The sequence below is a fragment of the Dasypus novemcinctus genome, chromosome 21, assembly GCF_030445035.2.
Source record: "Dasypus novemcinctus isolate mDasNov1 chromosome 21, mDasNov1.1.hap2, whole genome shotgun sequence".
NCBI lineage: Eukaryota > Metazoa > Chordata > Mammalia > Cingulata > Dasypodidae > Dasypus > Dasypus novemcinctus.
In genome coordinates, this window is record NC_080693.1 from 40,794,116 (window position 1) to 40,815,477 (window position 21,362).

The 21,362-nt window shown below is 49.9% G+C and overlaps 1 protein-coding gene across 2 annotated transcripts in view; it reads left to right on the top strand.

Moving 5' to 3' along the window:
* Positions 1 to 21,362, top strand: part of UNC45B (unc-45 myosin chaperone B) — a 31,137-nt gene that overhangs the window by 7,958 nt on the left and 1,817 nt on the right. The window contains exons 8-19 of one of the 2 annotated variants that reach the window (XM_058283169.2): positions 2,915 to 3,085; positions 5,797 to 5,968; positions 8,910 to 9,210; positions 10,423 to 10,517; positions 10,698 to 10,839; positions 12,241 to 12,381; positions 14,081 to 14,208; positions 15,094 to 15,160; positions 15,951 to 16,064; positions 16,360 to 16,475; positions 17,291 to 17,408; positions 19,280 to 19,435. In XM_058283169.2, the coding sequence (XP_058139152.1) occupies positions 2,915 to 3,085; positions 5,797 to 5,968; positions 8,910 to 9,210; positions 10,423 to 10,517; positions 10,698 to 10,839; positions 12,241 to 12,381; positions 14,081 to 14,208; positions 15,094 to 15,160; positions 15,951 to 16,064; positions 16,360 to 16,475; positions 17,291 to 17,408; positions 19,280 to 19,435 (1,721 nt within the window). The remainder of the gene's footprint in view (positions 1 to 2,914; positions 3,086 to 5,796; positions 5,969 to 8,909; positions 9,211 to 10,422; positions 10,518 to 10,697; positions 10,840 to 12,240; positions 12,382 to 14,080; positions 14,209 to 15,093; positions 15,161 to 15,950; positions 16,065 to 16,359; positions 16,476 to 17,290; positions 17,409 to 19,279; positions 19,436 to 21,362) is intronic. The other variant, XM_058283170.2, reaches the window with a different exon arrangement.

Genomic DNA, 21,362 nt, shown 5'->3' on the forward strand with positions numbered 1-21,362 from the left:
TGTTAGTCAAAGGGATGCTGATGCAAAGCACCAAGATTCTGTTGGCTTTTATTAAGGATACTTATTTGGGATAGAAGCTTGTAGTTACCAGGCCCTAAAGAGTCCAACTCAAAGTACCATAAGAGGTACTTTCTCACCCAAAGTCTGTTGCCATGTGTTGAGCAAGATGGCAGGTGATGTGTGCGAGGGTTCAGCCTTCCTCCTTCTTCTTCAGGCTCCGTAATCCCAGCTTCTTCCGATCTCAGTTGCAGGCTGACGGAAGGCTCGTCACTCTCCCCAGGGCTCGTTTCTTTCCAGGCTCGTTTCTCTGGAGCACTCTCTCTTCCTGCATTTCTGCTTCCGTGTGTCTACTTCCGTGTGAGAATCTGTTTTATTAACCCTACGGGGGCTGGGACCTGTCTCTGAGTCACATTCTAATGAAGTGGTTGGATCAAAGCCCTAATCTTTTCTTTTTTTAAGAAATTTTTCTTTTTAAGATTTATTTTTTTATTTCTCCTTGCCCCCTCATTGTTTTGCATTTGCTGTGTCTGTTTTGTTCTGTGCTGGTCTTGTCTTTCTAGGAGGCACCAGGAACCAAACCCAGGGACCTCCCAAGCGGGAGGGAGGTGCCTAACTGCCCGAGCCACCTCCGCTTCCTGCTTTAGTTGCATCTCTCATTGTGTTTCCTCACTGTCTCTTGGTTGCACCATCTCACTGCATCATCTTGTTGCATTGGCTTGCCATCTTGCTTGTCTTCTCCAGGAGGCACTGGGAACCAAACCCGGACCTCCCATGTGGTAGGCAGGAGCTCAGTTGCCTGAACCACATCTGCTTCCCAAAGTCCTGATCTTAACATAATTCAGTCAGACATTTCAGCTGAATTTAGTACAATCAAAGGGTTATCACACCAGAGGAACAGGCCAATTACAAACAATCTTTATTCTTTTTGGAATTCTTTTTTTTTTTTTAAAGATTTATTTATTTATTCCTCCCCCACCTCCAGTTGTCTGACCCTGGTTGTCTGTTCTCCGTATCTATTTGCTGCGTCTTCTTTGTCCACTTCTGTTGTTGTCAGCAGCACGGGAATCTGTGTTTCTTTTCGTTGCGTCATCTTGTTGTGTCAGCTCTCCATGTGTGCGGCACCATTCCTGGGCAGGCTGCACTTTCTTTCGTGCTGGGCGGCTCTCCTTACAGGGCGCACTCCTTGTGCGTGGGGCTCCCCTACGCAGGGGACACCCCTGCGTGGCAGGGCACTCCTTGCGTGCATCAGCACTGCGCATGGGCCAGCTCCACACGGGTCAAGGAGGCCTGGGGTTTGAACCGCAGACCTCCCATGTGGTAGATGGACGCCCTAACTGCTGGGCCAAGTCCACCGCCTGGAATTCTTAAGTAATATCAAACTGCCACAGATAGTATCATTCTTAGAGATATTTTCCTATTCATTAGATAAAAATTATCTTTTTTGAATAAATTACTTGTGAGATTGGCCATTTATCTTTATCTTTGCCATTTAGGTTTCTTGGTCTTTGAATGGTTGGTTCATGTTGTCACTTATTTTTCTGTTGGAGTAGCCATGCTTTTCTTATGAATTTATAAGAATGTAGATTAATAATATTAACTTCTTTGAGATTTGTATTCTTGATGTGTCTCTACTACTATCATAATGGTGAGCAAGCAACTTCCCCTTTCTAAACTTTTGGGGTTTCCACCAGAGCATCTGTACATTAGAAGGGACTTGAGAGAGATACTTGTCAATTTCCCAAACCATGCCTTCTGCCACCACATTCATGGACAAATAATTGCTCTTCCTCTGTTTGAGTGCCTCAAGAATACTTTTCTAGCAGAAATTTCTAACTTCTGTTTCAGTTACCCATTTCTGGGTAACTGAAGTTTAGTGGCTTAAAACTACCACCATTTAGTATTTTTCAAGAGTCACTGGACTGATGTGTAGTTCTTATGCTAGTCTTACTTGGGATTGCTCATGCAGTTATGGTGGAGTGGGAGCTAAATACCCAAGATGGAAGGGCCAAGAAGGCCTCCTGTGTAGGGCTGGAGATATTGGCTAAGACACCTTTATTTTTCTCCTTGTGGCTAGCTTGGCCGGATTCTAAATGGACAAACCCTAATGTGCAAGAGCTTTTTAATTCTCTGGATGTGCCATGCTTGCTTATGTCCCCTTGACCAAAGCTAAACAAATTCTTCCATATATTGATTTCAAATCTTTCTCCTTGTAGCATTCACCAACCTTCATTCTCAATTCTACCATTTAGAATCACCTAAGAACATACCTTTATTTATTTGGAAGCAAACTATCATATTCACTTATGTCTTTCCTTCTCTAGTTACATAGTCCCATTCTTTAAGCTGTTATTTATCTGACATGGTTTGGAAATCCTTTACTTTTCTGACTACCTGCCTTCCAAGTCTCAGGAAGATCAGACAGGGCAAATGCAGGAAAAGACTTGTACCTATGAGCTCTGCCAATGGGCAGGGAAGTCCTGGCTTGGTATGCAAAGGCTCTGCATCCAGGCTCCCAGCCTGCTGAGTCGAAGGAGAGTAAAATGTTTGCAAGGAGCATAAATTTCCTTCCCAGAAAATGTTTTATTAAAAACTACATAGTGTCCCTGGATTCCTGCCGGCCATGGCCTGGGGAACGAAGAACTTTCTAAGAATCAGAGCTGTTCAAGGTCTAAGCACTCCACAGAAGTCAGTATTCAAGGGGTGACCAGGGGACCCTTTGGGGGTGTTTTCTAGGGATTTTCCTCCATTTTGGGGGTAGGGTGGAAGGATACTCTACTCTCCCAGGAAATTCAAAATACCCAGGAAGCCATGGATTTGCTCTTTTCAGAGTCGGTCTAGAAGCCTCTGCCATTCCCGGTCTTATATAAATGAGACTGCCTCCTTCTCTCTTTACTGCCATGTTCTCGCTCCTCAGACACCAAGAAGGACCTGAAGCTGATCACTGGCCACCTGCTGGACATGCTGGTCGGTAAGAAGGTGTCTGGCCAGGGCAGGGATCAGGCCCTGAACCTGCTCACTAAGAATGTCCCCAGGAAGGACCTTGCCGTTCACGACAACTCACGCACCATCTACGTGGTGGACAATGGTGAGCAGGTGGGAGCTTCCAAGTGGGCGCCAGAGGACCTGGCACTGATCAGAAAGTGGAAGCGCTATGGCTCTTGTCTGGGGGGAGTCTTCAGTCTGGACCGAAGAGGCAGGAAGAGGCGTTAGCGTGTTAGGATCCGTCCGTGGGCTGGTGTGAGTCAAGGCCTGAAACACACCATCCAACCCCTGGGGGAGCTACCCACGGCTGGCGGCAACTGCCAAGAGCAAGCACGTCACCTTCGCCCACCACGGGCGTAACACTCCTGAGGTCTCATGGTTGGCAAGATATTTCACAGACCTTACAGAAAGGGGGGAGCGATGTCAACTACACTTTATATAAAGCACAGTGAAAATGTTCAAGCGAATATTCACTAAATTTGTCAGCTCCATGGTGTTGACCCTCTCCAGAATCACCTTCTTACACTGTTCAGGAATTACCCTTGTTGCTTTGTCACCTGCGGTGCTAGATTCCCCCACAGGTTTTGTGATGTAAGGAACCAAATCTCATTCCAAAAGGTTCAAGTCAGCCTTCGCCAGCTTGAAATTTATTTTTGCAATATTGCATTTCCCTTGTTTGGTTTTCATAGATCTCAGCAAAGTATATGTGCAAGGACTTACACTTTTTTTTAAATTTTGAAGTTTTTATTTTGAAATAAACTTATGGGACCGCTACAAAAATAATATAAACCCTATACAGACAATCCATGTATTCCTATGCCCTGAATACCCAGATACCACATTTGCCGTATCACTCTCTCTACCTATCCATCAATCTCTCAGTCCGTCTAGCTGTCTATCAGTCCACTTTCTGAACAGTTGAGTGTAGGTTGTATACATCATGCGCCTTGAACACTTAATTCTGCCATGTACTTTTCCTAAGAATAAGGATAGTCACTTATGTATCCACCTTGAGGGCAGTTATCAAGTTCAAGAAATTAAACATTGATATAAAGCTTCAGTCGATGTTCCAACAGGGCTTAGACTTTTAGCAAATTCCTCTAGTTCTTAGGTCCCTCCCATCCCCGCCCCCGTCCGCACACATACAATTTCCCCCTGTACTGATCTTCTCTGCAGATATCAAGGAGGTTGTGCACAGCATCAGACCTCTTCTCTTTGCACTAAGAGCTGATCCAACTATGCCATTTACGGGATGGGGAGGAGTGGAGAGTGATAGTTATATACATTCCTTTGTTTAAGTCCACCCAAAGTGAGTAGCTGGGTAGAAATAATGAGGATTTTAGGACTCTGGCATACAAACGAGAAGCTGCGTGCTGAAGAATTGAGGCAGTGCACGCCTGGCTGGGTGGGAGCAGTCGGTGTCGAGCTCAGGTGAGCTTCTGGGTGGGGGAGGGACAAAGATTGGCCAAGAGGAGGTGCAGTGTTCCAAGAGAAGAGAAAGAAGAGGCTCCCAGGTGAGGGCTAGAGTGCAGGGAAGTGGGGGAGATGAGATGGGGATGGGAGGTGGGCATTTACCAGTGAGGGAGTAGGGAAGGCCTTTGGCAGCCAGGCCAGGAGTTTGGGTTGGCTGCTCAGGCCCCTGCCTTTTACTCTCCAGCCCTTTCAATTCCCTCCAAACACCCAGTTTCCAGCCTTCCAGCATTTACCCAGAAGGTTCCTCTCCCCATTCAACCTGTACCATCTGAGCTAGTACCACTCCTAGCTATCTCTACAACATGGTTCTGAAATCAAGCTGTCTGTGGTCCCAGAGGCAGCAGAGAATAACAGTCAACACCGTGGGCTTTGAAATGGGATATTCCTGGGAGAATGTCCTTGCTATGTCACTTGCCAACTGTGCGGCCTTGGGCAACTTACTTGATTTCTCCAAGTCTTGGTTTCCTGCTCTGCAGAATGGGAATGATGATTCCTAATTTGGAGGCCTAGTGTTAGGATTAAATGAGGTAAAGTACATAAAGCTCTTGGCACATACTAAGTGCTCAAAATAAATTGCAACCCTATTTTGTTGGTGTGAAACACCCCATTTGCAGTGTAATCACTCTGCACTTATCACACCTTATTGTAATCTTCATTTGTCTTTCTTATTGTACTGTGAGTTGTTTTGAGGTCAGAGATATCTTTTATTTTGGTAGCCAGTGACTCAAAGGGGTTCATTATTCACTCACTAATTCATTAAATTGTTCAACAAATGCATGACTGTTGAATTGAATTAACCTCATGTGTAATAAGAAGCATTAAGGATTCATCAACAAAAGAGAGGGGAAAAATTATAATAATAGCAAATAGTAATAGCTAATATTCATCAAGTGATAATGATGTGTCTGGTTTGGCACTAGGCAATTTCCACACATTATTTCACTTTATCCTCAAATTGTGTAAGGTTGGTAGTAGTATTCCCATTTTACAAATGAGGCCTAGGGGAGAGGAGAGTATGAAATAGTGTTTAAGGAAGATTATACATCAAATCACAGAATGTTATCACTGGTCGAGTGTTTTGAGATCACCTAATTTTGATTTTGTTATGTGGAAATAGAGGCCCAGGGAGGAAGGTGAATTGCTCACGGGCACATGCCCAGGTAGGGGCAAAGTCAGGTGGAGAACTGGATGAACCATATGTAGTTCTTCACTCTGATGAGCCCTGGGTGCTGCCTGAAGACAGGGCGGGAGGGAGGCTGGTGATGAGACATCAGTGAGTGAGGAAGTGCATGAGGACAGAGCCCAGCAGGAATCGCACACCTGCCGCTGTCTACCCTGCAGGCCTGAGGAAGATCCTGAAGGTGGTGGGGCAGGTGCCAGATCTGCCCTCCTGCCTGCCCCTGACTGACAACACCCGTATGCTGGCCTCGATCCTCATCAACAAGCTCTACGACGACCTACGCTGTGACCCCGAGCGCGATCACTTCCGCAAGATCTGTGAGGAGTACATCACGTGAGTGCCCTGGAGGCCCGGGTTGGGCTCTGTATTTGTTAGCTATGGCTGTGTAACAAATGACCCCAAAACTAAGTGGCTTCAAACAACAACAGCCATTTATTATCTCACAGTGGGACAGGAATTCAGGAGTGCCTTAGCTGGGTGGTCCTGGCTTGGGGTCTCTCAGGAGTTTGCAACCAAACTGCCACCATCTGAAGGCTTGACAGGGCTGGAAGATCTATTAATAATTCAAGATGGCACAGTTACGGGGCTGGCCAGTTGGTGCTGGCTGTTGGCGGGCGGCCTCAGCTCCTGCCTATGTGGACCTCCCCACGGGCTGCTTATGTGTCTTTACCATACGGCAGCTGGCTTCACTTCTGCCACATGCCATTCATTAGAAGTGAGTCACTAAGTCTGGCCCCATTCAAGGGGAGAGAATTAGGTGTCACCTTTTAAAGGGAAGAGTATTAAATTATTATTATTTTGTATTATAGTAATATATATATATAATTTGTTTTAACCGCTTTTAAGGGTACACTTCCGTGGCATTAATTATTTTTACTATGTTGTGCTACCAGCACCACCTTCCATTACTAAAAACTTTCATCATCCAAAACAGAAACTCTGTACCCATTAAGCAGTGACTCCCCATTCCACCTGTCCCCCACTCCCACTCGGCCCCTGGTAACCTCTAATCTACTTTCTCCCTCTGTGAATTTGCTTATTCTAGACATTTCATACAAGTAGAATCATACAATATTTGTCCTTTTGTGCCTGGCTTATTTCACTTGGCATAAGTTTTTTGAGGTTCATCTATATTTTAGCATGTATCAGAACTTCATTCCTTTTCTATGGTTGAGTAATTTTCTGTTGTCTGCATAATACCATGTTTTGTTTATCCATTTGTCTTTTGATGGACATTTGGGTTATTTCCACCTGTTGGCTATTGTGAACAGAACTGCTGTGAACATTGGTGTAATATTTTTAGATGTATTTTTAAATTGCCACAGGCTCCTGTGGTTGAAAGAATAGGCATCAGCTTGTCGAGGAGGGAGACCTGGCTCTGTCACGAGTTGAATTATGTGGCCTTATGGACTAGACAGGGGGCCTGGCCCTCAGCAGCCCATGTTCTGGGGTCTCCTCTCTGCTGCTCCATCATCAGTGGGAGTCAGGTGCTGTCTCCAGATCTCAATTTCTCTCTCTGTGTCCTCTCCTTTTGCCTCCTGCTGCTACTTGACCTTCTCACCCTTTATTCCAAAGAGTCTCAAACTTTATTGTGCATAAGAATCACCGGGGGAGCTTGTAAATGGTTCAGATTTCTGGGACCACCCCCTCCCTTGACTGGATGTGGCTCAGGAAGCTGCGTGCTTAAGCACCCCGGGTGAGTTTTAGGCAAGTGAAGACATTCATTGCCTTTTCTTTTTTTCCTTTCTCTATCCTAGGGGTCAGCAAACTTTTTTTTGGTAAAAGGCCAAACTATAAATATTTTTAGGCTTTCCTGGGCCATGTAGGTCTTTTTCTTTTTTTAAACTCTCTAAAATGTGAGCACCATTCTCAGCCTGGCAGATTTGCTGCTCTAGCCCACAGCTCCTGCTAATCCCTGACGCTGTTTGACTCAAAGCTCCCCTGGCTTTTCCGGCCTTTCTCCACCTGAGCGTTAGCTAACTTCTTGAGCATCACATGAGGTCCCAAATGGTCTTCCAGCTGGTCCTTGTTTGGGCAGAGATTTTTGACCAAGGCCTCGGTCTCCCCGCCCCCCCCCCCCCCCCGCAAGGCCCCGCCCCCAGGCCAGTTACCTGAGGCTGAGTGGGTGGGGTTGCTGCATTTGGCAGGTCCAGGTAGCACGACTGGTGCCAGCTACATTAGGGGCCCCCTTAAGGGGAGGCGCCACGTCATCTGAAAGTTTATGGGTTCCTTGGCACCAGCGGAGTGGAGGTGCAGGGCTTGGAACGTCGGAACTGGATGGCTCTGGGGGCCTCCAAAGCCGACTCTGCACTTTACAAAAGGAGACACCGAGGCCCAGAGTCACTTGCCCAAGGACACCGGCAAGTCAGGCAAATTCTGACTAGTCCACGCGGCCTTCCTTCATTTGTACACAGATGCATTTCCACTGTGTACAGCTGCCCTGATTCCCCACGTTAAGCCAATGTGGGCAGATCACTGAAGGCTCAAGGCGTGTCACCTCTGACGTCTCCACACAGGGATTCTTCTGTTGAGTAGATAATGATAGATCCCAATAGTGAGGTAGAACCTTCCAGCTCATACAGCCCATGCCCTCAGGTGACAGGGAGTGACCCGCCCAGGCCACATCATGAGTCAGCCGCACTGCAGAGTGATGCAGTGCCAGGAGCCTCGCCATGCCCTTTCCTGTTGTTGTGGTGCTGTGTTGCCCTCCTACCCCCCTCAGATCTGAAGGGCTCAGTTCCCCAGCTGCTGGGAAGGCCGTCCGCTGACAGCCCTCAGCTGTCAGCTCTCTTCAGGAACTGCCTCAGCTGAGGAGAGTCGCCTCAATCTTCCCTGGGCAGCAGCCTCTGTTACTTGTCTCTCACCCCAGCTCAGAACAACTCCAGGATTCTTCACAGGCCGAGGCTTTGTGGTGATTGCATTGCAGCCCAGTTTCCCTTCTGTCCCGTCCTGCCCTTCCCTCAAGAGGAACTGATCCCAAGTGCACCCTAATAAATCCCTGCATGTGCATCTCCATCTCAGAGTCTGCTTTCTGGGGCACCCAACCTGTGACATGTCTGTTATGTCATCTCTCTTCACCACAATTCTGAGAAGCGGTGATACCATCCTCAGTTGACGGCTCAAGAAGCTGAGGATCAGAGAAATTCAGTGACTTGCCCGAGGTCACATAACACACGAGTGGTGGAGCAGGGACCCAAATCCAGCTCTGTCTCCACCTATTGCTGCGTTCACCCCACTGGGCCCGTTCCCTTGCCCCCCTTGCCCTGTGTTTCAGGGGCAAGTTTGACCCTCAGGACATGGACAAGAACGTGAACGCCATCCAGACAGTGTCTGGGGTCCTGCAGGGCCCCTTCGACCTGGGCAACCAGCTGCTGGGGCTGAAAGGCGTGATGGAGATGATGGTGGCGCTGTGTGGCTCGGAGCGCGAGCAAGACCAGCTGGTGGCCGTGGAGGCCCTCATCCACGCCTCCACCAAGCTCAGCCGCGCCAGCTTCATCATCACCAACGGCGTGTCGCTGCTCAAGGAGATCTACAAGACCACCAAAAACGAGAAGATCAAAATCCGCACTCTGGTGGTGAGTGGCTTGGTACCACCCCTTAGTCACACCAGGGACCCCAGGCCCAATGGGGTGGCCCGCCCTGAGTTGCCCAGGCTCTGGGGGGCACCTGTCCACAGGCCCTCACCTGTCATTTTACAGGGTGATAATTTTATCACAGCCGTGTGCAGGGGGCTGTTAGAGCGTCGGCCCAGCCCGGTGGGCCCCATGGTCAGCCCAAGGACGCTGGCCTCCGTGCTCAGGGACGAGCCGAACACCAAAGGACAGATGGGCTTTTGTCCAGAAAGCATTTTCAAAGCAAACCCCAAAAAGTCAGTTTGTTTCTTTAACCAGCTTCTATGTGGCACAGTTAAGCCTGTTTCCATTTTTCCGTTTTCATTTTACAGAAGTTATCTTCATTGATCTTTTCTTTTTCTTGTAAACATTTCAGTGAAGATTTGCATCGTTGATCCATTTTTTGCTAATATCAAATTTTTAAAACCAATTTTAGCTGCTCTCATGGTGAATTTTCTCTTATGGAAGACATTTGTTCCTAACAAGAGTCCTATTTTTCCTAGATATCTAAATTAGTTTCCCACAAGATACGATTTCTCAGCCAGATTTTGTGTGGTAACAGGTTTTATCATTGCAGTTTTAGATTTCATTAGCATTATCTTTTTTAAAAAGAATTTTTATTTTGAAAGTTTCAAACTTATAGGACAAGTACAAAAATAATCCAAAACCCATACCTCCCAACCCGGATACCCAGGTTGACTTTGAACATTTTGACACATTTGCTGTATCATCTTCTCTGTCTCTCTCTATCTTCTATCTATCTAATCTGTCTATCTATTTTCTAAATGTTGGAGAGTAGGTTGCGTACATCATAGTCCTTGAATACTTAATACTTCCATGTACATCTCCTAAGAACAAGGATGCTCACTTACATAATCGCCTTAAGTGCTCACAGCATCATCTTATGCAGACTTTTAAAAATGGCAGAAACAAAACATCCGTGGGATTAAAATGACGAGGTAAAAGGTCAGGGTAAAACCTCTAGCTTTGTGGGCAGCAACTCTAACCTGGAAGAATCAGGAACGGCATCCCAGAATTGGGTTTTGAATATAATAGAGATTTATCCAGGCAAAGAAAAAGGGGCCAGTGTTGCGGCCCCAGGGAGCTGTCTGGCAGGGCCTCGTGCCCAGGCCCTGGTGTCCCCTCCTGTAAGTCCCCGTGTCCCCTCCTCCACAGGGGCTCTGTAAGCTCGGCTCTGCGGGCGGCACGGACTACGGTCTCAGGCAGTTTGCTGAAGGGTCGACGGAGAAGCTGGCCAAACAGTGTCGCAAGTAAGGGGGTTCTCCTCCCCAGGTCCTCCTCCTTGCTGGTCCTTGCGGGGGTCCCCGGGCTGTGCCCCGGGGACTCCAGGTCCTGAAAGGCCCTCTGCGGCAAGCCCCACTTGGAGCCCCTTTGTTCTCTTGGCCCAAGCGTGGGCTCGTTTCCCCCAGGCCTCCCCTCCCCACTTCCAGGTGGCTGTGCAATAAGTCCATCGACACCCAGACCCGGCGCTGGGCAGTCGAGGGCCTGGCCTACCTCACGCTGGACGCCGACGTGAAGGACGACTTTGTCCAGGACATCCCTGCCCTGCAAGCCATGTTCGAGCTGGCCAAGGCAAGTCTGGCCCTGACCCCTGACCTCAGGGAAGCGCTGTGGTCCCCCTGGATCCAGGCCCGTGGGGCCCGATGTGCCGAATCCCTCATCCACTGAGCCTGAGAAGTTGGAGCTCTGTGTCTTCATCCGGCTCTGGCCCTTAGGCCCCACATAAACCTGGTTGGTCATTTCCTCTTCCTGGTCCTAATTTTACCTGACTGTGAAATGGACTCACAATTCTTCACGCCTTACAGGTAGTGGGGGAGATGAATGAGAGGACAGTACTTTTCCCTGGGTGCCTCAGGAGGTGAGGTCTGAGGCCTGGAGAGGCAGGGCCCTCCCGCCTGGCCCCTCCCGGAACGCTTTCCTCCTCTTCGGGAACAATTCCCTGGCTCTTTTCTGCCAGTAAAGGGAGGAGGTGGGGGAGGGAGGCCCCACTAGGGCCAAACGGGGGAGGGAACCCAGAGCCTGCCCCCTTCCTACGCAGGCGGAGGGAAAGCAGGTGGGACTGGGCATTAAAGAGGCATGACGCAACAGACTTGCAACTCCTACCCTCCAGTTTATTGGACTTACCCAGCCAGCTTACAGGGAGGTGAAGAAGGTCAGCCACCACACCAGGGAGCCAAGAGTGCCTACAACTGCAAGCAGGAGAATTGCATCTATCATCCAAGTGGAGTTGAGGCACCCTCTCAATAGAAGGGTGGAGTGGACATAGCCATCCCAGGGTCCACAGAATGGAGGAATAGAGTATGGATTAGAGTGGACTTACTGATACTCTCTTCTGGAACTAATGTGATTAGTAATGGAAGTAAATGTGACACTGAGATGGAGAAAGTGGCCATGGTAGCTGCTGAGGGTAGGAATGGGAAGAAGAGATGTGATATGGGGGCATTTTCAGGACTTGGAGTTGTCCTGGGTGGTACTGCAGGGACAGTTACTGGACATTGTATGTTCTCCCATGGCCCCCTGGATGCACTGGGGGAGAGTGTAAACTGTAATGTGGACCATTGACCATGAGGTGTAGCAATGCTCAGAGATGTATTCACCAAGTGCAATGAATGTCCCATGATGATGGAGGAGGTTGTGGTTATGGGAGGAGTGGCATGAGGGGGGTGGGGGGTATATGGGGACCTCATATTTTTTTAATGTAACATTAAAAATAAATTAATTAAAAAATAAAAATAAAAATAAAATAAAGAGGCGTGAAGCAAGGAGCACACGTGGAAGGCTCCAGTTTATATTCTCAGCGAGCTCCTGAGGGCGCAGGGGATATCTCTGCCTGCTCTTTACAAGCAGGGCCAGCTCCCTCTCATCCTGTGCCTCTTGTATTTCTCCAAGACATAACCACCCCTGCCTTGCTTCTCCCAAACAACCCGAGAGGTTTGCTCCACGGCCCCTCTGCCTGCCCCTCTGTGCTTCCAGACTAGCGACAAGACCATCCTGTACTCAGTGGCAACCGCCCTGGTGAACTGCAGCAACAGCTACGACGTCAAGGAGGTCATCCCCGAGCTCGTGCAGCTCGCCAAGTTCTCCAAGCAACATGTGCCCGAGGAGCACCCCAAGGTGGGGCCTGGGCCGGGCCCAGGGAGGGAGTGGGGACCTCCAGTCCACTAAAAGAGGTGTTACCGAGAAGACAGTAGAGCCTGGGGGCTGTGCAGTTGTGTGTTTGATGGGATAAGGTAGATAAATGGAAGGTGGTAGTGATTAGTTCTTCCCACCAGGTGGCGCTCATGTTTTGTCTGTTTCAATTTTCTCAAGGAAAAAAAAACCCAGTTTATATTCTGAAGAAACTCATGGAGCCAAGATGAACACTTGACCATTTATGTTGCTGATATCATGAATTTGGGACCGTTTTATTTCATGTTTAAAAGCATTTTTTATTTTTCCCCTGGGATACCTGGATTTGGAGATGTGGATGCTAAGTAGGAGGGACGGGTCAGCATTAGCCCAGATGTCACAAATCCTCTCCGGCCCCGCCCTAACGTCTCCTGCGCACAAGAGTATAATTTGTATGTGATCCACATATGAGTATACCCATTCTATTCCCAGCCAGCAAAATCATTTAGGGTTAAAAAATAATAAATTAGTATAGCTGTTTTGCAAAACTAACCAAAAAATAGACAATAGAGAAAAGAAAATAAACACTCACTATTCCATCATCTCCACAGGACCACTGTTGGCATTTTGAATATTACCCACCAGAAAGTTCTTATTTCCTGTGCATTTTTTTCTTTTCATAGTTAAATCAGAATGTAGTTATATTGTGCCCAATTTTGAGAAAATACTTTGTATTTTCCACCTTGTTATGCCATTTCTGGAACCATTTTTAAAAGCTGCATAGTATTTCATCCAGGCAGGGGGTATATAGCTTGTCTGCTGTTGTGAAATTCAAATGTGACTTCCTGAGACTACCTGTGACTGCCAGCCTCTTCCCAGCTATGCTGACAGCTACGCTGAGCATTAGCTCTAGAGACTACACCCTCAGGCTGACTTTGGGGTTCCAAGAAGACACAATCCATTTTTATTTCAGCTTCATTTGCTCACAATCTCTTTTACCCCTGTCCTACATGCCTCCCCCTGTAATGGGAAGCCAGCCTTTTACAAAAAAATTTAAAAAGTATTATAAGGATCGTCTAGTGTTTTAGATGATCTTGCTTTCATTCCCCTCCTCAGTGACTGAAAAAGTCTGAAATTCATTTCCTCACCCAATCAGCTATTCCGGCTCTGTGCTGAGAGTGGAGAGCAAGGAAAAGAGAAGATGCTCTGATGTTCACAACAGCAACCCCTTGGCTGCTAAACAAATTACCACAAGCATAGTGACCTAAAACAACACCAATTTATTACCCTTACATTTCTGGAGATCAGCTCTAAAATCAGTCTTGATGGGCTACAGTCACCATGACAGCAGGGCTGGCTCCTTCTGGAGGCTCCTTGTCTTTTTCAGCTTTTAGAGGCCGCTGGCTTCCTTGGCTCATAACCTTGTCCTGGAAGCACTGCCACCTCTGGCTTCTGTTGTCCCATCACCTACTACCAACTCCCATCCTCCTGCCTCCCTTTCGTGATCACGTTGGGTCCTCTCGACCATCCAGGATAACCACCCCCCAACTTCCATAACTCCGTGCTATCTGCGAAGCTCCCCTTTCCCATGGAAGGTAACTTATTCACAGGTTCTAACGATTAGGACATGGACATCTACCCCACAGAAGAAAGAAACGCACCATTTTTAGGCACCAATGCAGATGCCACCCTTTCATCTCCCCAGGACAAGAAGGACTTTATAGACATGCGGGTGAAGCGGCTTCTGAAGGCAGGTGTCATCTCGGCGCTGACTTGCATGGTGAAAGCAGACAGTGCCATCCTCACCAGCCAGACCAAGGAGCTGCTGGCCAGGTGGGGCTACAGCTGGCCAGGGCTGGGCTGGAGCCCGAGGGGACTGCAGGGGAGGAGGCTGGACAGTGAGATAGAGACGGCAGGGACAAGGCACGTGGGGTGCCTGGTGAAGAGACTGGAGGGGCCAACTTTGGAAAAGTGACGTGGTGGGGGGGGCAGTTCATCAAGTTTGCATCAGGAGGAAAGAGGTCACTGTCCATTCTGGTTACCTTGTTCCCCGACCCTGTGCAGAACCTGCTGCTCCAGAGATTAAGGGCTCATTCTCTGTGTTCAGAAGCTTACGGCCTGATGGGGGAGGCGACAAAATCACAGCTACAGTTACAGTGTAATGGGTGCCGTGAGGGGAGTTATACAGAGTGCTTTTTGGTCACAAGCAGTGGCTCAGCCAGGCTGGAGGGTGGGGGACAGCCAGAAAGGCCTCCTGGAAGAAATGACAGCTCACTGGATCCCTGAAAGAAGCAAAGGGGCCACCCAAATTCAGGGGAGAGAAGGGACCCAGGCAGAGGGAACAGCTTATGCAAAGACACCGAGGACAGAGGTAAAACAGGTGGATTAGGGTTCTGCTGTAATATGGCTGGAACAAGGAGTGCCTGGGAGGGAGGCAGGGGGCCAGATCGCAGGGCTCCTGGGGTGCCACCTTCCTGGTGGTGGGCAGTAAGGAGTCATTCGTTGTCTCCTTGAATTGAGAGGAGGTGACTCAGCAGGCTCTTAAGTCCATGGCAGTATCTCCCTAGGGTGGCTGATTCTGGGGCACCTGCACACCGACTTTCCTTCCCATGTGGCCCTGTTGTCTCAGGGTCTCACAGGTTCCAACTGGCTGCCCTGCGATGCCTTGGGAAGGGTGTGCTGCCCAGTGAATGTTCTCCTTTACTTCCGGCCCTGCAGGGTGTTCCTGGCTCTGTGCGACAACCCAAAGGACAGAGGCACCATTGTGGCTCAAGGTGGTGGCAAGGTAATTGGGCACAGGAGGTTCTTGCCATTCTAGAAGCTGCTCCTAGAAAGTGCTGTGGAGGTGCGCACTCTGTGCGTGTGTGTGTCTGTGTGTGTGCGCGCACGTGCAAACACACATTCCCTGCCTGCCCCAAAAATAATGTACCCACGTCCCAAGCCAGCTTCCTGGAGTCAGTCACTCGGTTTTCTGTGCTGCCTTTGCACATAACCCCAAACTGACCTTTGCCTGATTTTATGATGTGTCATGAGATTGCCTTTGGAATCCCAGTTATCCTCCTTGCCCCTGGAAGGAAGCATGGTGCAAACACAGAGACCATGGACTTTGCTGTAGGAGACTTGCAGTTGAGTCCTTGCTCTCTTCCCTTTCAGTTGTGTGACCTCGGGCGAATTGTGTAACCCTGAGCTGGTTTCCTCATCTGTAAAATGGGAAAAACCACACACACTTTGCTGGATATCACAAGGATCAGTGAAATACATCTAAAGTATTGGCTCATACTAGGTGCTTAAATGGCTGCTGTTATGGTTAGGTTAGGTTTAGGCAGAGAGTAAAAGATGAGTTGAGTGATTTTTCTGAAAGTCCCACACACTTGTGGATGGGAGGGGGCAGAGACCAGGGGGCATGGGGCGTGATGAAGTGTTTAGTTGATCTCTCTGAATGCCCGAGCGCTGATGGTATCTTGGAGTTCTCCTGAACCTCTGATGAGAGAGACGGACAGATAGACAGCAGCAGGCGAGCAGGCGCGGCGAGGGGCCTCTGCTGGGCCCGCACACTGACCGCGCCCCTCCTGCAGGCCCTGATTCCCCTGGCCCTCGAGGGCACAGACGTGGGCAAGGTGAAGGCAGCCCACGCCCTGGCGAAGATCGCCGCCGTCTCCAACCCGGACATCGCCTTCCCTGGGGAGCGGGTAGGGTCTGTGGAGGGTGGGATGGGGAACGGGAGGGGTCTCCTCTGTCCTAGGGGCCTTCCACCTCATCGCCCCACCCCCAATCTGGGCGGGGGCTGTCGTGTGTGTCTCGAGGAGGGCAATGAGTTGGAGGTACCTGACTTCCAGGCAAAGGGAGGGCAATAAAGCTGACTCTCAGGCTGGTCGTGAGGATTAAATCAGACGATGTGTGGGAAAGTGCCCGGGAAGTGTTTAAGTTTGGCGCCGACAAATGTAAGGGCCCACCTGACCCAGCGCGCCGGCCCCTTCCTCACAGGTATACGAGGTGGTGCGGCCCCTTGTGAGTCTCCTGGACACACAAAGGGACGGGCTCCAGAACTATGAGGCACTGCTAGGCCTCACCAACCTGTCAGGGCGGAGCGACAAACTCCGGTGAGTAGGGCAGGGAGGAGGGGCAGGGGCAGGGGCAGGGAGAGGTGACCCCGTGCGGTTGGCTGGAATGTCCCATACTTCCTGTGCTGTAACTAATCTCTGAGGACAGGATGGAAGGCGGAGGGTAGGAACGACAGTGGAGGGATTCGAGTTAGCACTTGGAACGACCACACAGTGAATGTACAAAGCCATGGGAGACTGTAAGACTTCTTTTTAAAGTAGCAAAAGGATACTTAGGTGGGTAGGGGAGGATAAAGTGTCTTCTTTAGTGGAAGCAGGGTATGCTGGGATGCACTGAGTTGGAATTCTCTTGGTTGCCAGTGGAAAAAACTCAAACCCAGTTGGCTTAAGTATGAAGGGAATTTATTTACTCACGTGAGTAAAAAGTCCAGGGTGATCCGGGTTCACGTGTAGCTCGACGCAGGGGTTACAAAGTTCTCTGTACCTCTGCTCTCCTCTCTGTGTTAATGTAATTCTCAGATGGGCTTTTCCCCTCTCTCACACTGTACATCACATCTTCTGGGCTTCATGTCCAGAAAAAGAGTTTGTCTTCCAGAGCAATAGTATGAAAGAATCTCCTTTTTGGGGACAGGTCCAAGCCATCCCCGTGGCCAGGACCCGGTGACGTGTCATGTAGTTTATGCCTATCGGTGCCCCTCTCGGAGCAACGAGGGGCTCCGTGTCATCCAGAGTGTGTTGGCTGAGGATGCGGCAAGGACACCCCAGGATGGGAGATGGACCCCGGGTGGCCCCCAGTCACACATGCTCAGCAGAGAGGATTCAGGGGACTCTCTTCCTCCACCCTCCCACCCCAGGCAGAAGATCTTTAAGGAGAAGGCTTTGCCAGACATCGAGAACTACATGTTTGAGAATCATGACCAGCTGCGGCAGGCAGCCACTGAGTGCATGTGCAACATGGTGGTCAACAAGGAGGTGGGTGGGGGCTTCGGGTGGGAGAGGGGGCCAAGGCATGGAGAGGCAGACCAGGGCCCAGGCTCGGGTGGAACCGGGGGCTATTAGGATGGCGTTTAACTAGCATTTCACCCGAGAAGCCAGGACCCAGGAATCCTTCCAAGATTACAGCCTCCCTTCCCTGTAGGGACCCTGAGAAGACAAAGGAAAGCACACACAGTAATCTTATCCTTAGCTGGGGCTTTGAGCCCAAAGCTTGGGCTAGATGAGGTGGAAGGTACATTCCATAAATTACCTCCTAGCAAAGCAGGACATGAGATCAGGGCCTCTTAAGAGGTCAAGAGGGGGCAGGTCACTTGCATTTGTTGAAGTTCCACATATATTAATGACTGAGGAAATGCAAAAACATAGTTACAAAAAATCTGTGAGTATTTTAAATACTAATATTTAATGAGCTGTTTCCATAGAAATTGCAATAAATGCAAATGTGTTATTTTTCACAGGATAATCACAGGATTTATAAAAAATGAAATGAGTTCAAAACATTCAGTAGGCATCATGGACCAGTAATGGGACAAACTGGAACTGCATGGTGGATATCTTCTTTCTGTCCCATCAGAGCGTCTCTGTGCCCATTGTATAACCTCATCAGGGAAAGCAGAGGTTCTAAATCCGAGGCCCTTTGTGAAGGCAAGAGCCAGGCAAGGTGGCCTCCTGGGCTCTCTTGTGGGGCCTGGTGTGAGACCTGGTCTGTTTCTCTCAATGCTTAACTCAGGATTCAGGTTTTGGATCTTCCCAGTGTTATAGGAGGAAAACTCGACCCATTAAAGCCTGCCAGAGTCAGGGGAAATAAAGCTCTCAGGGTCCCTCAGTGAGTCCAAGGAGAGGGGCAGAAAGAGAGCAGGGGCGAGGAGGCAGCTTTTCCTGTGGGGCTCATACTAGCTCCTGCAGCAAATAAACAAAATATGCAGGGGTCCAAGCAGCACAGTTCACTTCCTGCTTATGTCATAGTCCAATTTGGCTCAGGTGACTTGCTTCCAAACAAGGACTCTGGGATCCATGATTCTTCTGTTCATCAAGAACCGCTGCCCCCTCTGCCACATTGGGAGTGTCTGCATTCAGCTGGTGAATGGGGCGAGAGCACGGGGAAGGCACCTGCAGGACCCAGTCATCGGGGCCTGGAAGTGACACGCGGCTCTTCTGCTCTTGTTCTACTGACGAGAACTAGTCTATGGCCCACTCAGGCAGCAAGAGATGGGGAAGTGTTGTCCCTGGTGGGCCGTAGCAACTGTGTCCCTGAAAGGGGAGTGTGCCCACCACCTCTGCCATACCCCCACTTCCGATGGCTACTGCTCCAGCCTCTTGGAAGGGACTTGCAAGTGGAGGGTCATACCCTGGGTGGCTGTGGCCTTAAACCCTTTTCGAACTCCACTTATAGGAAATCTGACCCAATAAAATGCCTTAAACTTGACCACCCAGATTTTACTATGCGGGTGGTGGTAAGATGCTTTGAGGGACTAATGCCTCTCTGAGACATGCTATACGCCTTTTTGGAGCAGACCCTGATGGCCCATTTGGTGTGGGAGAAACATTGCAAGCTTCCCCAAGGGAAGACAACCACGTTCTTTCAGCCGACCATCCCTTCCTCTTTCCCCTGTGTGGATAACTGAATGCAAACAGAGGTGGTGGAGCACATTATACAGGGAATCCCTTACTCTCTGTCACCTTTTAGCTGGAGGAGTTAGTAGCTAATCAGGGAAGGCTTTCTGGGGGAGGTGGCATGGGAAAGCTGCTCAGAGGAAAACTCCAAGGGATCCTGGGTCAGATGCACCTTTCCCTTCAGGCTGGACAGGTGGGGCAATCTTCTCTGAGCCCCGTGACTGCCCCCGTAGGTACAGGAGAGGTTCCTGGCCGATGGGAATGACCGGCTGAAGCTGGTGGTACTGCTCTGCGGGGAGGATGATGACAAGGTGCAGAACGCAGCCGCAGGGGCCCTGGCCATGCTGACCACCGCGCACAAGAAGCTCTGCTTCAAGATGACTGAAGTGGTGAGAGCAGGCCCTGGGGCCAGGGGGTGCCGGCTAGTCTCTAGAGGTCTCCCTCCCTGGAGACCACACTGCCCTGTGTGACCCTCTGCGGGGAGGCCAGGCCCCCTGGAGCCCTCCCAGGCCCCTGGCATCTGTCCCCACCTGCCAGGCTCTTCGGCCCCTTGCATTCACTCTTTTTTTTTTTTTTAAGATTTATTTTTATTTATTTCTCTCCCCTTCTCCCCCACCCCCCGTTGTCTGTTCTCTGTGTCCATTCGCTGTGTGTTCTTTTGTCCGCTTGCATTCCTGCCAGCGGCACCGGGAATCTGTGTCTCTTTTTGTTGCATCATCTTGCTGTGTCAGCTGTCCATGTGTGTAGCACCACTCCTGGGCGGGCTGCACTTTTTTCACGTGGGGCAGCTCTCCTTAAGGGGTGCACTCCTTGCATGTGGGGCTCCCCTATGTGGGGGACACCCCTGCATGGCATGGCACTCCTTGCGTGCATCAGCACTGCACATGGGCCAGCTCATCACATGGGTCAAGAGGCCCTGGGTTTGAACCCTGGACTGCCTATATGGTAGGTGGACGCTCTATCAGTTGAGCCAAATCCTCTTCCCTGCATTCACTCTTTGGACTTCCCAAGTGTGTTGAACTCCCACAGCAGTTCAGCCTCTGCCTTTGGTGGTGCTTGTTACTCATTACTTAAGGATAGTAACAATAACAACACTTACTCCCGAGCCCCCCAAGAGAAGTGTGCCAGTGGTTGGGAGTCCCACAGGGAGTCGTGGTTTGGGGAAAAGGACACAGATCCTCCTATGAGGACCCGATGACCAAAGCCTATGGTGGGACCGTGGGCGTCTCAGCAGGTGTAAAGGAATCTCCACCCAGTTACAGAGGGCCACAAGATGAAACTTCATTTCACCAAATGGAACTTAGCACCTCTTTCCTCTAATGGCGGAAAATGTGAACACGCCAAAAACGGACTCAAGTCTGGTTTAAATGCAAGCTCTTTTAGAAAGCCAATTTAAGGTTCCATGTGTGTGTGGGGGGTGTCTGCATGTCTGTGTGTGTGTTCACTAAGTTCCAAGGGGGTGTGTTGTCCATACACTGGGGGAGGGGTCTCTCTGCAGGTGTAGCCCACCCTGCTTGGTCTTTGGGCCTTGCCTCTTCTTGTAAAGTGGTGGTTCTTGAACTTTTAAGTGTGTCAGAATCCCCTAGAGAGCTTGTTAAAACAGTTTCCCCAGATCCTGAGTCAGTAGGTTGGGAGGGTGTGCTGCTCGCCGGGGACCGCCCTTGACGTCCAGTGCCCCACAGCTGCTGGAGTAGTCGTGGTCCCTGGACTCCAGCCAGCAGGCCCACACGGGGGCCGCTGTGGCTCCTTGCAGTTCTGGTATGCCAGGCATTGTTCTACGTGTTTGCCTGTACTGTCGTTTAATCCTGCCCACATAGCTGCAAGGTGGGAATTAGTAGTTTAGTATCCCTATATTACAGATGAGGAAACCGAGGGGCAGAAAGGCAGCTAGTCCAGGGCCCCACACCAGATGGAGAGCAACTGGAATCCTCCAGGATCGCTGGCCACTCCTGGCCACTCCTGCCTGCCTTCTGAGGGGCTCAGAAATCTTGGCTGCATTCCTGTCCCCACACTGGGGTCCTGGGGTCCCTGGGAGCCTGCACAGGAGTCTCCCTCTGCCACTGCTTCCCTAGTCTCTGGGCCTTGTTGGACCCTGGACATCTTCTATCTGCTGGGACACTCCCTAGGAAGCCGGGCAACAGTTCCTACTTCCCTGGGATCCTACCTTATCACTCCTTCCCTCCAGCTTCCAAGGACTCATCCCAGGGTGGGTGGGCACTGGATGCATTATCCCATCAGCATCGAAATATTCCATGAACCCTACCATAACTAGCTGAACTCTTCTTTTTGAGGTCCTGGGGCCGGGGATTAAACCCG